Here is an 18,133-nt window from a genome sequence, read left to right as displayed (position 1 = left end):
TGCTTAGCCTATTCTGCCAGCACAGTGCGGATCAAAATATATTTAATGTATAAACACTGTAAGACATAACCCAGAGTGTAGTAAATAACCAGGTTAGAACAATAAACCAAACAAAAGTGCAGAAACTGATAGCAAAAAAATCAAAAGCACTTATAATTAGATCACTGCAAAGGAGCACTGCAAATAATACACATATTTAAAAGTGGAGCAGGTATATCACATGATAAAGTGCAAAGCAGCAATGTGGAGCAAATATTCATCTCTGATGGATCTGGATTCAGTACACCAAAAATGCATTGTGGTAAAAACAGTAGCACTAAAATGCAGTTTAAAGTGCAAAACTGTATGAAAATGCAAAAATGCAACAGCAACTCATTAGTATGCTCAATCTCTTTAGATATATAAATGTCCTTACTGACTGCACTTTTCCTGACAGTACTGATGGAATCTTGATTAAGTGTTATTCTATTTTGTGTGGGACCAGTCTAGACAAAATTGAAGACAATTCACCACCTGGTAAGAAGTGCCAATGTAGTGTCTCAGAAATAACACAGAGCCTTGTAACTCCATTCACCTTGCACACAGATTTGTGGCATCAGGCTTTACCTTATGAAAAACTGTTATTAGTAGGTTTTACAATGGTGACTCGAATGTCTGTCAGAGATGCACTATTTCCATTTGACATGCAAAGCACGCAGTCTGAGATATTGAGGTAACAATGTGGACCCTTTTTATCCCTGAAAACCATCTCATCAAATGTAATGTCTAATATATATATATATATATATATATATTTTTTTTTTTTTTTTAATTCCTTGGCATCGGCTTCTTAGTAGCTGCACTGGTTTATAAATCAGACTTTGTGGCAGCTCTACTTTAGTGAAGATGATGCTTTGGAATAATATCAGTGTGGTTAAAAAAAAATCACCCCCATAAAGTCCTATCACAGAAATGAGACCAGGTTGCTGTTTGTCATCCTATAACCTGACCAAACTTTCATCGCTTTATAATTTTTGTGTTGGGTTTGCTACAACATTAATTAGATGAGCTTGAGTATTTAGCTCTAAAATTGTAACTGAATGTTGCATGTATTATTATTCCTACACATTCTTATATCTGATTTCTTTTATTTTTTTTATAATAAACCATCAAGCATTTAGAAGCAGATATTGCATTTTCTTACAGAGGCAGGTATAAGCCATTGGGCCTTATTCCAAAAGACTTGCTGTCAGTGCAAGTGACCAATTACAATGAGAGCAGCTATTTTGGAATCTGGCCCTTAGTGTAAACCTGTTTACAGGTAGGCTTTACACCAAAGCTAGTCACTTACAATGAGAGCAATTCTTTCAGAATCAGGGCAGGTTAATGCTAGATTAAGCGACTTACACTGAGAACAACTCTTCTGGAATCTGGTCCGTTATGTTGAAACTTGCTTACTGTTATTCACTACTTTTGTGCTGAAACATGTTCTTGTGCTGCAGCTAATATACTAGTCCTGATAAGACTTTTTATTATCAAATCACACAGGTTACATGATAAAGCCTTGATATGTGTACTCCAAATTTCAGCACCACAGTCTCAGCAGAATCATAGAAAATCAAAAATATCAAATAAGACATAACATAGCAAGAGGTCTAAACCACCATACCCTACTAATATGCTAAATCACTGGCTATCAAAAAGAATCTGAGCTTTCTATAGCACTTTAAAATTCAAAGTAAAATGTCTGGACTTTGACAATTATATGAATGAAGATAAGCTGTACTAATATGGATTGTGTGTGCAATAACTTTTAAACAGGACACAAAATGAGTGGAAAGAAATTGGAAAAACAAACTTCTGGTATCTGGCTACCTGTATCATACATAAGCTGCCTGACTGTTAAATTGCCAACAGGTCAAAATTTAAATCAAGTACAGGGGTAAGGTTAAGAAAAACATATCTGCCAAGAATATTCAACTTCAATACACTAGAAGAGTCAGCAAACTATAGCTCTCAACCATTCAGGGATGAATCTCAACAGAATCACAAACAAATCCAAAAAGAATTAGGGACAATTTTAAAACATTAGTATTATTAACTTAAGACATTGACAAAATAAGAGAATGTGAATTGATATACACTTTCTGAAGTAAAAGAAGTCTTTAACTCTTAACTAGTTTCATTATTTATTCAGTGCAATTCACTTCTTTCTCCAAAGGTCACCAGTTTTAAGAGACTAAGAAGGGCCAAATTAAAAATTAAGTTAAAATCAGGGACAATTGAGAGGTATGAGCAAAAACCTGCACTTAGTTATTAATACTCAGCAATGCTTAACTCACAAGGTTTGCTTTAGCATTGCATCATATAAGTACTCATTATTTAAATATACTAATTAAAGATTAAGCACTTGAAAGGGTATAAAACTGATAATACTCCATAGTCTAAACTTTAGTGCATGAAATATGTAATAGATGCAAAGCAATAAAAAATAAACTTAAATTAGATTTAAAAGCTGCATGCCACTTCTATAAGGTAGTTACACTTATATTATTAAGTGTTTTTTTTTCAAATCTACCCTTGCCAAAATGTTAGACTAACAAATTGTAGAGCTGACCTTTCTGAAGAAAGCAGTGGGTATACAATTAAGTATTATAATTCTTTGACTTGTTTTGGAAGTAAACAATTTGTAAAGGGATATACAAATGTGCTGAGGAACTTAGTATGTTTATAGTATCAGTACTTAAATGCATAATATTAGGATGAGCTCTAAATGTGCATTTAGATGATAATACAAACTGTTTGTATGTGGATGTGTTTTCAAACAAGAACAATTATTTTCTGCCACATTTATGTTATGTTCAGTAAATCCTTTGAAAAAAGGAAGGCTGTGAAGCTGTCCCCTTGGCAGAGAGGGGGAAAAAGTCCTGATTTCAACCCAGATGACACAGTTATTTATTTGTGGCTCCAACCAGAATGAATGAATGAACAGTCACCATAGGATCATTTATCCTGGCCTGAGGGATTTTGTTTGGCCTGCTGTCTTACTGATGGACAGCAGTAGCTGGCTCTTATTGCATTTCTCAGAGCCACTGCCGGACTGGGTATGCGCACATGCCTTACAAACAGAATACACATTGTAGAACTGTCCAGGTATGTCCAGCAGCACACATGCTCTTGAGGTCAGTATTGCAAGACATGCCCAGTGGCAACAGTGGAGTTATCAGTTATGGCTCTCACACAGCTATCTTACTTCAGTGCTACTGGGGGCATTATGTAGTTTCCAGGCATAGTGTCAGTTGAGCCAACCATTAAATTTAGGGGGACCGATTTTGGAGGTGAAGATATATCCTCAGGCCATTGGCAACAAGGCATGGCCATGAGCTGCAGAGCTGAGAACATTGTATAAGTGACATTGCGTACCTTCCTTGTTGATAACTCCTCCTGGAGATTGGATGAGAGAATATGTTCAATGACAAAAGGGTGAAAATTATATACAAAATGGGTGTGAGAACACATTTTATAGCATGCAACTCCTCTTTTCCTAGGTACTGCAGTATAAGTAGAAAGAACTTTAAAATAATGACTAGAAGTTTCTTATTGTTTATTTACTTTGCAGATAGTTTCTGATTTACCATGACCCCTGGATCCCCTTCCCCTAATGGCACACTGCCTAGTTCCAGAAATATGCAGTGAATTTATAAATCATATTCTGCCTATCACATGTATTCAACAGCAGAAATACATTTTCTGTACATACCATCAGCATTTTCATTCTAAATTTATTGAGACAACAGAGTCATTACTATTTGTACATGTAAGGTTTTGCATGCCAATATATTTTTCAAAATTATTGTTTACTGATTTGATCTCCTAGCTTAGAATTTTTACACTTACACGCATGTCTATTTTGCAACCTAAGCTGCCAAACTAAAAATGTGTGAGGGCTTCACAAAGTAGTCATGCTTGTCAGTGATGCTGGAACGTTTATAGTTGATGGGTTAACCTACTATGAGTACATAATGAAATGCATCTATCCCAGGAAAGGACTTTGTCTAAACAGATGAGTAGTAGGCCTTTACTAGAGACTGAGTGATATGGCATTAAGCTTCTCATATGCAACATTTAAAATATGGGTAGTGGAAGATAACTGAAAGGCATATACATATGCATGCATGCCTCATTCACACAATAATGTTTCCATACTCAGGGACCAAGGGGAAAAAAACTTAGCTGTTGATGTTAGAGATGGCAGCCCAGCATGAGGTAAACAGTGCATTTCACAAAGTTGTCAGATATATTCCTGAGCTAACTAGAAGGAGGAACATAAGGGTCCCAACACTCTTATCCACCCGTGCATTATCTATGATTAACATGTGAAGTACTGAGGCTATCTTCAGACAGGAACAGGTTGAAAGCTATGGCATGGACCAAACATTCTAGTGCACCAGGAAGACAGAAACAAACCTAAACATGTAGATATGATTTACATGCCACTAAATCTTAATCTATATTTTTGCTTGGCAAAACGTTGCATTCTGCATTTCTGCAAAACTGAGTGTGCCTGCTATACTGCATATTTGTGATGTATGAACAAATACTACTGATTGTGTTAATGTTGATGCTAATCACCTGGTGGATCTCTAAGTTCTGCATTGAAGTCTACTGCGCATGACTATTTTCACTCTTAAGAAACCTATAGGTGTTCTTTTACCTAAACATGAATCATGCTAGTTGAAATCCTAGCAACACACTATCCCCAACTCCTTTTGAACTCAATATCTGAGAAGTAGCTTAAGTTATCAGAAGCAGGATCACATTCTCTGAACTCTGAAGCACCCTTTACTTTGCTGCAGTACTTTACTCGTATGACAAGCCAGTATAATTTTACAGTGTTGCTAAAATGCACAAACCAGGAAACATGGTTCTAGCATAGGCTGGTAAACAATGAAACTAATTACATTAAACAGATCATTGAAGAAAAATTCCACAAGCAAAATATTACTAGGAAAATATATCACTTTAATCTGCAAACATGTAAACAGTTTTGCTTTCTTACAGACAAATGTAAATTTCGAAATTTCTGTGACACATGCACAGTTACATTTTTTTACAGAAACTTTACAGTACTTGAACTAGTGATTGTGCCCAGCTCTGAATTACTCAAAATTAAAAAAAAAAAAAACACTGACAGTTTTTAGTACAGAGCCATTGAGGATGCAAAAACAATAAAAATGCTAGAAAATGTCAAATTGCATGGTACATTATTGGAATAAAAGCATATTTATTTTAACTATATGTGCAAAAGAAAATATTACACAAAATTACAACACATATCGCTCCTCTAAAAATGCCCCTAATGAAATAAACATGATGAGTGCTTTTGTTTTTCAAAATGACTGTGTAGTTTAGCTGCATAGTAGCAAATGGATCTTTTTTCGTGAAAGGGAAAAGAAAAAAGCAGGGAACAAAAGCCAAAAAAGTCATACACAGTCACAAAATAAAACTCATATAAGCTAAGCTAATAAATCAATAGTTAAAGCTCTAACAGCTGAATTCTCACAAATCTCTCTCCCTCTCTCTCTCTCTCCCAGACACACTCACACATTTTGTGTTCAAGCCAGATTTGCTACTTTTGGTAACACAAGCCTCTGAGACATCATTTTGCCCATGCCAGACAACCAATAAATCAAATGGCCATGCACCTTTGGGGTAAAGGAAAACAAGTAGCATATAATCCTCACAACATCTATATGGCAGTTACCTCAGTCATTTGATCCTCCCACTACTTTATAGATAAGAGTAATGGTGCAACTGACCTAACTATATGAAGAGAGGTTTTAAATAGATTTACCCCTGCATCACATACTGAATTGTGCATAAAATGTGTGTATGTGTTATGAATTTATATCAATCTTGATAAAAGGATGTACCTGTGCGTGATCATGAATATATATATATATATATATATATATATATATATATATATATATATATGTATATGCACTTATAAAGCATGTCTGTGCTTCAATATTTAAGTGTAAAAATATAAATGTGTACTAAAGTAAGTGCAATGCTTCAGAAATAAAACACAAAGTCATATTGCATTGCAGACATAGCAGAACTGGATCACTAATGTCATGAAATGCATGAAACCAAGGCTACATTTATTTGGCCTTTATGAACACCCCTGCTATGCTGTGCTATCTTCACTAATTAACCGTGTAACAAATTGTCAGCATCCAAGAAGTGCATTCTGTCTTAATTAATTAATTAGTTAATTAATTAATGAATGAATGAATTATTATTAGTAACAAAGATGTAGAAAAATATTTTCAAACTGGGATAGTCATGTTGCTTGTAACAAAGACGCTAATGATACATGCCTGCCTGTCACATACCGGTGAATTAATATGCAGAGATATGCAGGTGCATTTGCCTAATTAACCACTTAAAGCTTTAGCTGCTAAGCTAATTGTCCCGACAAAGTGTGTTAAGTAAAGGGGGAAGTAAAACAGACCACTGGATGCACTTCTAGCTTCTAGCCAGAAGCCTTGTCTGGCCCTGCAAAAGTGAATCTCCAATGTAAAAGGAGAAGATTATGTAACTAAGCAAGTCAATTGACAAAATGATTGACTTCCACTTTCAACAGCTTTTAACATAAAAGTGAAAATAGAGGGGTGATGAAAAGGATATGTGACATTAAAGGTAAAATTGAATTTTGTTATGAAATGTATAACATAGCTGCCATTTCCAATAACAAGGATAAAAATAAACTAGTATGCATTCATAGAATTATGACTTCATTCAGTTGAATGAACTTTGAAATGTAGTTCTTCAGGATCATGAAAATGTATAAAATTTCCCATGGTCAGGCGCAAACAAAATTACTGATGGAATTTGGCATGGATATTCACTGGATATGTATGATCCATTTAAATGACCAATATGTTTCACCTAAAGTTGCACAATAAGCTATGTTAAATCTGCACTTGCAGTCCATTGCAGACAGACGAAAATGCAACATATTATTCATCAAATTACTTTACAATGATATGATGTGCAAATGCTGTTTGTGATCAGTATGCAGGAAATGCTCAGCCATACACAGAAGCATATATGTTTGAGCAGACTGCACACAATCTGCTGTATTCCTGAACACCCATATTTCTAAAATGTGTGCAGAGTGCAGGCACACATATGAAGTCACATATCTTTATTAAAGTCTGCAGTGAGTAAAACACATGAATCTCCATTCCCATATGCACCTGTCATACATACAGGACTAAGGAATATTATATTATAATAAAGTAATTTTTAAACTGTTTAAAGAGGATGAAATAATTACCAGCCCTTCATATTATCTCAGACTATAGATCTTCTTTATCAGTGCTACAGACATTTGGCAAGATTCATACAGCATGACAGAGAATGTCTCCATGCAAGGAAGGTAACATCATCAGTGCTAATAACTCTAGATGCAACATAGTTTAACAAAGTGCTCTGAACTGTAGTAAAACTAACATTTTTAAAGAACAGTCACTGAGAAAAATATGAGAAATAATATAACTCTTTCATCAGTTCTTGAAGGCTGTATCATATTTAGTAATAAGTTAGGTACATGAGTAATTTTGAAAATAAGCTGTCATAAGCCAAATACCATCTACTTAAGTCATAATATAACAGCTTTGAAGTGGAATAAAAAATGTGCATTCCAGATTTTTGAAGTTAGCTTCTTACTGTTTCAGCTACCAAGAAGACTTGTTAATTGGATATTTAAATGCACCTAAAATATGTAATATGTTAGGATTTTTAAAGACAATTCTGGCAACAAAACCCTCATAACTGATAAATGTGGGAGATTAGTGATATCCCTCATCTTAAAGGGGAACATGAGATGAGTTTTGATTGACAACAGTGACTTTATTCTGCCAGTGGGTTTTTTCCCCTCCTACTTTATTTTGCCAGTGGTTTTCTTTCCCTCCTAATAGAAAACATGTCACGTTGCAACAATCATGGGGCAGGAATTATCTGCTTCTATCTGTGCATGCGATTATCTGACAGTAATTATACTGCAACCAGCATATACGTACAAATCATGGATTAATAGAACAGAACTGTGTAAAACATTTGCCATTACAGAAGAAGGATTTTTTGCACTGGATTCTGAAACAGCTCTTAAAGAATGCTTTCATAGAATTGGTATGCAGGGACCCCAAGTATCTGAATACTCAACATACCTACTTGTGGATACATTAAACTTTGCACATCTGCATTTTTCTAATGTAAATCATCATGGCAAACAAATGTGGGTTACCTGAACATGGATACAACAAAATTCCATTAACTTCAACTATAGCATACTTATTACAAAATAAATTACATTTAACTGATTTTGTTTTGTAATCATATTGAAGTGTTATATTGCTCAGTTCAGAATTGCATGATATGCTCTCTTAGCTTTAATCATTATTTTTATGAACTATGCTAGCTAGCATTTTACTGGTCAAAGTCATTTTCAGGAACTACAATACAATAATGTCTGCCATTCTGAATCTGCTGGTAGGAATCAAATCATCTTTCTGTACTGGAAAAAGGCACACTGAGCCAAAGCATGTCTATACACAGGTTGCTGCAGCTTAATAAAGTTTAAATGTCATGTATCTTGTCATGGAACGCTGCATCACAACTGTATGCCTTAAACCTAGGTTTGCTATGGGCCTAAATTCAAACTTGTCTTTCTGTTTTATATGTCTACAGGGAAATATTTACAACAGAAAAAAAGTAAAAGCCACAAGAATGGATCTTAAAATATATAGTTCTGCATAGCAGGACAGATTTTAGAGGTTTTACTCTGATTCAATGTTCTCTGATTTTAATACTAGCTGGAAGTGAATTCAATTTTATATGGCCACAGTATGTGCAACCAGATAAGAAAAATGTCTAGGACATCAAAACTGCTTGGTCATTTATAGGAAATGCTGAGAAATCAAATATGAGTTATTAATACCACCTAGTGTCTACACCTGGAAAATGCAAGCATTTTATACTTGATAGGTTCTAATTCTCTGAAAGCTATGAATGTTACAGGAGTGTATCAATGCTTCATTTTGTCACTGTCACTAAAGTATTATTATTTCTTAGGTAACAAGTACCTAGTGTTTTGTAAACTGTCATTTAGCATTTATCACTGAATGTCTTCCACTTTATTTTGCTGCATAGTTGCATGAAAACTGATTTAATATAAAAATGCAAGTCATTTACAATATATTACTATAACTTACTTTTATTCAATATAAATTACTGTCCTTCATAACAACTCGGTGTCAGTTTGCTTGTAGTGAACTGCTGTAATCAAGTAAATACCAGTTTGATCATGAACTTTTCTTTTTAGAAATCAAATGTTTGTGATATCCACTGGTTTCTTCTCTAAAATATGTAGATCGAGATTTGCACGCAAGGGTACCTGCACTTCCAAGGTTTCTTCTTCGTGTTTATGTTTATTTCCTTTTTTTGAGCATATATACAATGTCAAGAGGATGACTAAGAAAAACAGGCTTAGTGTTACAACTGATAAAGATATCACAACAGGTGCACAAGAAAATGATTCTATGAGCTTTCTTTGTGGTTCTTCATATATTTGTGGTTGTTTTTCCTCTAAATTAATTTCAGGCTCCCTTCTCAGCAAGTTTTCTATATAACTTTCATTACTGACAGTTTCATTCACAAACAGGTTGACCATAATTGTAGAATGCAAAGGCTCAGGATAGCCCTGATCACTAACTTTTACTAGTAATCTGTACAGTCCATAGTCAGTCTCTAGTAAAGCTTCCTGTAAGGTAATATTCCCAGTTTTTGAATCAATGTGAAATGACTCCGGCCGGGGTCCCTTCCTGCCAATTATGCTATAGGCTATAACAGCATTCATGCCAGTGTCATTATCAACTGCATACACTTCAGTGATGGAGGACCCAGGAAGTGTTGAAGGAAGGACCAACAGATAAGTCATGTTAGATTGTGGGAAAAGCACAATTGGTGGATTGTCATTAATATCAAGAAGAAGAACTGTCACCTTTGCAGAAGAAGACAATGGAGGGACGCCTCCATCAACAGCTTCAACCCACAATACATATGAGCTCTGCAGTTCTCTGTCTAGTGGAATCTTTGCTCTTAATGTACCTTTACCACTGTCTATAACAAAAATATCACTTCCATTACTGATAGAAAGAGCAATCCAGCCATTCTTGCTTGCATCAGCATCAGTCACTCCAATTACTCCAATTTCACCTAAATCTGGAAAGTTTTCTGGCACAAAAAAGTTGAAATCTTTATTAATAAACCTGGGGTTGTTGTCATTCTTATCCAACACAGTGACAATTACTGTAGCTTCAGATTCCAGGTGTGGTGATCCAGAATCTACAGCTCTAACAGTAAATCTGTATTTTTCCTGTTTCTCCCGATCAAGTGACAGTGATGCCACGAGAACTCCAGTACTTTTATTGAGAGCAAACTCTGAAGGTGCATCCATGCCTAAAAAGTAAGAAATTGCACCTCTTTCTCCACTGTCAGCATCCACTGCTTGCAGTTTTGCCAAAAACGTGTTAGGAGCATTGTTTTCTTCAAGGTACACTTCCACTAATTGTTGATTGAAAACAGGAGCATTATCATTTTCATCTAAAACCTGAACTTTAATGAAGGTCTTTAAGAGCAGACCTGCGGTGTCACTGGCAACTACTACTATGTCATACACATTTTTAACTTCGTAATCTAATGCTTCTGTGGTTTCTAACAAATATTCGTTAATGACATTCTTATACGCAATTAATCTAAAAGGACCATCACTTTCCAAGTAGCACACCACTTTGTGCTGCTGGTCTGGATCTTTTATTGAAAAGAATGCAATTGGTGAATTAGCTGACTCCGATTCCTTCAGGTAGACATTTCCTTCAGATTCAGAGGCTATGTAACGTGGAATCATCATTGGTGGGATAAAAACAACCTTTGCAATAGAAACAATTACAGTCATCACGGCTGGGATACACCCCGGACCATACGCAAGAATTGTTAATTTATGGACTTGCACAGTGCTTCCGTCAATTTTCCCAGATAACTCTATAATTCCTGTGGCTTCGTCAAGACGAAACATTGTTTTGGTGGCTACGGGCACTCGGTCACCGTAAGAGTACTTTATGAGAGCATTAGAACCAACATCCTTGTCGAATGCTTGTACAACAGCCACTCGTGATCCCACAGTTGAGTTTCCACTTAGAGTTACATTAATTTGTGACTCTGCAAAGCTGGGGCAGTTGTCATTGACATCAGTTATAGACACTCTCAGAGAAGCAGCACCAGTCAATGGCGGATTCCCTCCATCTTCTGCAATTATTGTGGTAACATACTCATCCTCACGCTCTCTGTCCAAAGGACCCATAACGATAAGATATGGTGTCATTTCACCACTTTCGTGCTCCTCAACATCAAGGGTAAAAACCCCATAATCGTTTTCTAACCAGTAGGTTTGCACACCATTAATCCCAATGTCAGGGTCAACTGCAGAATGTTCTATTGCTAGCCTCGTGTTGATCTGAGCATTTTCAGATACTGAAAGGTGTATTTCATCAACAGGGAATACAGGTGCATTGTCGTTTATATCTTTGATACCAATCTTAACTTTAACCAACTTGAAATACTGTTGAGGCAAAATAATAACGTCTAGTGGCAATATGCATTCCTGAACATGCACATTTTCAGGGCAAAGCTCTTCTCTGTCAATTTGATTAACGGTTGTAAAAAGTTCTCCAGTTAAGTTATTCAGATCCACATACATGCTGTTTACTCCCTGAGACGCCTGGCTGAATTGAAGAGGTGGGGTGACAGACAAATCCAAACTTAGGTCTGAGGCTAAGTTTCCTATCCGAACTCCTCGGGTTAGCTCTTCATTTATTGTATACCTCAGCTCTGTTGCACCGCTGTAGCCGGCAAAACAACTGAACTGCCCAAAGAAAAGGACATATAGTAGCATTTGCTGTTGTAAAAAAAAAAAAAAAAAAGAAAGAAAACAAAATAAATATATTTATATATTACTTTTACAGTGCAATAATCAATGTAGAATGCAATATTATGCAGTGTCAAATCTCTTGACAATTCTGGATCATCCTTGGAACGCTAAGACAGTTCATAGTAGATGTCATTAAGTTTTTAAATGCAATAATGCAAATTAGTAAATCAAAAGGTCACATTTACAGTTCTTAAACTTTTATCTGGCGCACAGCGCTAAAAGCGCGAATATTTAATCTTACTGGCGCGGTAAAAGGGAGAAAAATGCTAGCATACCTGCAATTTTTCTTGGTTGAGTTTGCTTTTGTAAATATTGTGCACCATTATTTTGTCGTCCTTTTGCAGCATTTGTAGCATTAAAGACACAGGTTCAGTTCGCTTAGCAGTATAGAAAACAAAAACACGGTGGAACCTTTGGTATGGACAGAGATACGGGAGTAACGTCACAGTACTAAACACTTTCTGCTACAATTCTGCTAGCAAGTGAAAGCCTTCTGCCGCTGAGAAACTTGTTCCGCCCTCACCATGCAAATGAAGGTGGAACTTCAGCCAATAATAACAAGAAGCGCATCCAGAGGCGGGGTAAGGGGTGGTGACTGTTACGGAGTTTGGAGAAGAATGCTAGTCTGCGCCGCAGAATTTCACCGAAAGATCTTCTGTGCGGCTGTGCTCTAGTGTCCGTTCGCCTTTGGACGGGCGAGCTGAACAGTGCGGAAAATTAGGATGGATGATGACTGCTGCAACCTTTTCTCAAGACGGGTTTTCGTAATGCCGCGTTAGAGAAAGAAAACGTGTAAAGCCACAAGGACACATCGTACTTTGACTACTTGCCTGAAAGCGATTGCTGCTACTGTTTTACTTAATAAGGATCTTCGCTTACATGCGCGCATAATCTGAAAGTTGTATAATTAGTTATAATTGCAGATGTAATGCAATGCACTGTGTTTGACTTCCGTAATGTAACAATTAATTGTAAAAGACTGGCTTTAAAACGTACCAAATGTTTTACGGAATAAGCTTACAATTACACACAGCAAAAAATATAGTTTTAGTCCCTTGCGTGCGTGTCCTAGTTTGAAGTTTTACAGAAACTTCTGACTTACTTCACTCGGTTGAGAGATAGTATGTCTTGGCTAAAATGCAAAGTGATTGCCGCAGGTTATTCAAAGTCAGCCAGAGGACCAAGGGTGAAAGATGAGCCTGCTTCATACCACTAAAACGTCTTAGCTCAAGCCTTGCAGAGATTGCCGAAATAATGGGGAGACAAAGGTCCAGAAATGAGGGGCACATCGTAAACATTGTTCTTATATACTTAGCAACGTAGTAAGAATAACAGGTTTTGTATTAATGTGTACGTGCTAAAGATTTTAATTTCGGAACTAAAGTGACAATTATTTGGTCACTGCAACTTTCAGCGATTTGTTAGAAAACTGTATATCTTAAGAGGGAATGTCCAAAATTATAAGGCAAAGTCACGGACATTGCGAGGTCACCTGGGATATTTTGCAGGTCAATTACTCATACAGTTCGTACTTTTTTGGCAAATTATTGAGGCTTGAAGTACTTAAATAATGGTACATATTTGAGTTTGAGGCTGCGTGTCATTCAGAAAAGGCACGACAATGTAAAACTTGTTATTCTAGCAACTTTTTAAGTTAATAAGAATTATATTTAAAATTGTCCCAACTTTGGTGCGTTTGCCCGTTTATTTTAGCTTTGTTCAGATTTCTTGCATTTAGAGGTTGAGCAGTATGAGGCAGGGTAATCCCCCCCCCCCCAATTGTTCAGGTGACCCAATAAGGGTCGTTCTAGTAGGGGCGCTTTTCCAGTATTTATCTGGTGTATGTAGATGTAGACCAGGATGGGGGGACCGGGTGGTGTAGTGGAGGGCGCCGTGGAGCCCTTTTGCCTAGGGCGCCAGTTGATCTAAGGTCACTTCTGCCCATTACTTGGCTTTTCCTCCCTGGTTGTGCATACTGTTTTCGTCTTTAATTCTGCAGTGATTGCAGATGTTTGGATTTAATTTAAGACTTTTATTTGCTAAACAAAGCAATACAGTCTCACATTGAAAACACACAGCATTAATCAGTAAACATCTCTGCCCTTGAAACTCACATTAATTGAAACTCACATTAAAAGAAAACGCATCGGCAGTGGCGGATTAAGTTTAACTTTGGGCTGTTTTCAAACTGTAGGCCCCTTGCATATATGCATGTGTTCTTTGATTCACCTTCCTGGTTGTATTTTATTCCTTGTATAAGATATCCTTGTATCTGTCTTATAGAAGCATTGTTATAGAAGATTACTGGTCTTGCCTCCCACTTGACCAATTTATTTTGTTCTAGTCTTTTTACCGTTATGAATATCTTGTTACTATTTTTTTCTTTATTGTATTATACGATTTTCTTTCTACTAACAAAATGGTTTACTAACAATGGGGCTTTTCTCCCCGGGCCTCCGCTGAAAAAGGGTTTTATGCCCAGTCGGACCCTCTCGGCAAACAAATGTAAAATAAATAAATAAATATTGAAATAAATTGTATGATAGAGCACCAGTTGTTAGTGTGTTTTAAACATATAGTTTTGAACATTTTTACAGTAATGAAACAGCCATGAAACAAAATGTATGAGCCAATAATGACAAAACTGCCAGTTTCAGAACAAATCCACTATAAAAGCCACTCAAACTTTTGTCATTATAATCAACCAACATAATCCAGTTTACTATCAAAATGTTGAAAGACAAAACAATTTTTTTACAAAATTATCAAATTGTTTATCTGACTTTGGTTATACCAAATTAGCAAAATGTCAGAAATGGTAACCACGACAATCGACATTCGAACATTGGAAGTTCCAATGTCAAAATTCCATGTTACAGTTAACCTGCACCCCTCAAGTAGGGGGCTGTGCCTCCAACACCACCTGTAGATTATATATATCATCTCCAAGATCACACTACAGTGAAAAAAAGGGAACATTTCCTGATCTGCACTGTATCAAGATCTCAGTTCAAAAGTTGACTCCATATTAGTGAACATGTACTCACTTGCACTAATATGAATTCAGATATTTTCACTTTGACATTACGGACATTGGTAGAACACACATTTGACCAACCCATATTCAATGAACTGCCATTACACATTTTGATAAGAAAACCATATAATTCAATATGCGCAGTCCATCAGAAGTAAAGGTCATCTGAATAATTCCTCATTAAGGAGATTGGTAACTAATGAAGGGGTTGCTGCTAGAAAACAACTTTATATTTCAGTGTTTCATCTACAAATTCAGTGCATGCTGTCTTGAAGAATAAATTGCCTACGTTACATTAAAAAAAAGAAAAAAATGGCAAGCTGGTAATATCACACTAGGGAATGGATGGCAAGCTAACAATATAGCCATAGTTACTAGGGATCTCAGCCAAAAGAGAACACGCTCAGGACTGTAGCACTTATAAAATGCATGGAACAGTTCCTACTAAGAAAGCATTAAAAATAAAAACAACATATAAACCTATTATATTAAAGAGCCCTTTGTTTTAATTTTAAAACAAGCTTAATGGATACCGTCTGATTTAAGCCTGGCAAGTGCTCAGCTTGTAAGCGTAATATCCAGTAAAGTTCCATATTTTCTAACCGTGTATGTATATCCCCCTTCTAAAGGATTTTGTCATAATATTTATAACCCTAAACATAAAGCTAAGGGTTGAGATTTTCTTGTGCATGTTTTGCTAGGGAGTTAGAATTTCTCTTCTTATTTCCAAATTATGTTCAATAATTCTGTCTTTAGTACGTCTGGTAGACTTTCCTACATAGAAACATTTGCACTTTACACAGGTAGCCAGATATATAATGTTGCTGGCACTACAGGTTGCTGAACACCAAAAAGTAAAAAGCTTATTATTGTGAGGATTAATAAAGATGTACTTTGTCTCTATAGATGTACAACTGTAAAAATGATGACAAGGAAAAGTGCCATATTTAACAATTTTACTTTTTTATTTGTGTATGCTTCAAATCTTTATAACACAGCCTATCCTTTAAATTACTGCATTTTCTTTAAGTAAACAGTGGTTTGTGAGTAATTATGTCTTTCAAACCAGAAAAACTTCTAAGGATACCCCAGTTATCTGCTATAATAGTTCTAATCCCATCACACATACTTGTAGACTGTGTGTTAGCACTATTATTACTTTGAATGTTGTCACCTTCCCCAAGAAGGTGACAACATAGGTACAAGTGTTGTGTCTATTTGATAAAGCATAATTTTCTGCCTCATTCAATTCATTTTTGTATCCTCTTATCCTGAAAGAAGACAGAGCTTCATCTGTTTGTCTAACACATTTATCATCATTTGTGTTCAGTCTACTCATAAGCATGGTTTGACTCTTAACCACTCCTTTATAAATATGGGGGGATGCATGGTGGTCCTGTGCAAATATTTTTTTTTTATTCACATCCTTTTTATGAACAGAACTTTGTATACTTAATCCATCATACCAAATACCTACATCTAAGAAATGTATATTACAATCAGAATACTGCATTGAAAAATTCAAAATTTCTGTAGTAGAATTGAAATACTCCACATATGCAAAGAGAACAGTTTCAGTTCCCTCCCATGTGAAAAAAAAATGTCACCCACAAATCTTTTTAGAAACAACACATGCCCTGCTTGAAAATTGGATTCCAAATGTATATACTTATCTTCCCATTCACTTAAAACTATTGTAGCATAGCTATTTGCAAGGAGGGTGCCCATGGCAACCCCCATTGTTTGATGGTAATATTTGTTTATCATAGATAAATATGGTGCTTTCCAACACACTTTCCAGTAATTGACATAAGGTTTCTATTTGTTTACCTGTGGCATACTTACATTTATTCAGAAGGTCCTTAATGGCAGTAATGCCATATTCATTCGGAATCACAGTAAAGAGTGATTTTATGTCCATGGTAACCATAAGAAATTTTCTAGTAGAGGTTCTCAGTGTAAACCATGAATAGAATTGTTTCAAAAATCAGTGGTGTCCTTGATATAACTTTTCACTTGACTCAAATCTTTGCTCAGTGTACCTTGTAGATACATAGAAGTGGCCTCAGTATGGATTTTTGGTATGCCATAAAGTATTGGTATTGTAGGATTCAAGACAGTTAAATACATAAATAATTCAAGGGAAATGTCATTCATGGCCTGCAAATCATATAGCAGTATATTAATCCTGTTAATAAACTCATCAACTTGAAAACAATTTATTTCCTTAAAGGCCAAAGGGTTATTAACTATCTTCATCATACTAGCATGGTAATCTAATTTGTTCATAATCACAAAAGCATCCCCCTTATCAGCTTCCTTAATTACTATATCATTATTTTTCTCCAACTCACATAAGGCTTGCTTTTCTTCTTTAGTTAAATTGTACATTCATTTAAATTTTTTATTCTGATATTACTTCCTAATCTGTGCTTCACAAGTGTTATAAAATGCCTCTATAATAGGGTGGCTAGTGGGAATAAAAGTGCTACTGCGTTTGTACCAAACAGGTGCTTGGTTCTGAGAATTGCCATACAGTAATTTCAAATCAAGATTACGTACAAATAATTTAAGATCTATTATAGCATCTGCCAGACCTTCTTCATTAGCAGGAATAAACTTTAAGCCTTTTTCTAATAAAGAGGCATGGTAAGAATTTATTGCAAAATTAGATAAATCAACAACACAAGAACTATTCATGCTTAAGTCCCTGTTTGCTTCCTGCTCCTTGTTCTCAGTCCACTCCAACTCCTGTTTCTGTTTCTTCCTTGTTGGTGGCCTCATGAAACTGAATGCCTGTTGATGTGTATCTCCTCCGATAGTTTCAATCAAACCACTTTCTTCAGTTTCGAAAAAAAATGCTGTTGATGTAGTCTCCTCATTTCTATCATTGATAGTCACTTGTTTGCTTTGCGAAGCCGCCATTGCAGCACCAGGATTATGAGGAGAAGCTTGCATGTTGTGTAAACCAGAATTAGTAGATTCAGTTGTCCCACCCTCCAATGATGCGTCCGCTGCATCATTATTGGATGAAAGATCATTATGGACAACAGGAGCCA

General features: G+C 35.9%; 1 protein-coding gene across 1 annotated transcript; it reads right to left on the bottom strand.

The window, feature by feature from the left end:
• Nucleotides 1-4,980: 4,980 nt before the first annotated feature.
• Nucleotides 4,981-12,514, bottom strand: PCDH20 (protocadherin 20). The gene is made up of 2 exons (XM_044072884.1): nt 12,313-12,514; nt 4,981-12,004 (listed from the first exon to the last, which is right to left on the bottom strand). Exons 1-2 carry the CDS (start codon nt 12,391-12,393, stop codon nt 9,377-9,379), a joined length of 2,709 nt encoding a protein of 902 aa, XP_043928819.1. The 5' UTR covers nt 12,394-12,514; the 3' UTR covers nt 4,981-9,376.
• Nucleotides 12,515-18,133: the final 5,619 nt, after the last annotated feature.

This window comes from Protopterus annectens, chromosome 5.part1, assembly GCF_019279795.1.
Source record: "Protopterus annectens isolate FY-2018-M chromosome 5.part1, PAN1.0, whole genome shotgun sequence".
In the NCBI taxonomy this organism is placed as follows: Eukaryota; Metazoa; Chordata; order Ceratodontiformes; family Protopteridae; genus Protopterus; species Protopterus annectens.
The sequence above is the reverse complement of the archived record's forward strand: the minus strand, read 5'-3'. Positions and strand labels throughout refer to the sequence as shown.

What these genes read in the sequence shown, in the direction of transcription:
- PCDH20 (XM_044072884.1), bottom strand. Translation starts at nt 12,393, where the DNA reads ATGCTACAAATGCTGCAAAAGGACGACAAAATAATGGTGCACAATATT. An exon ending in TCAACCAAGAAAAATTGCAG is followed by an intron (nt 12,005 to 12,312) that starts GTATGCTAGCAT and finishes TTTTTACAACAG; the next exon opens with CAAATGCTACTATATGTCCT.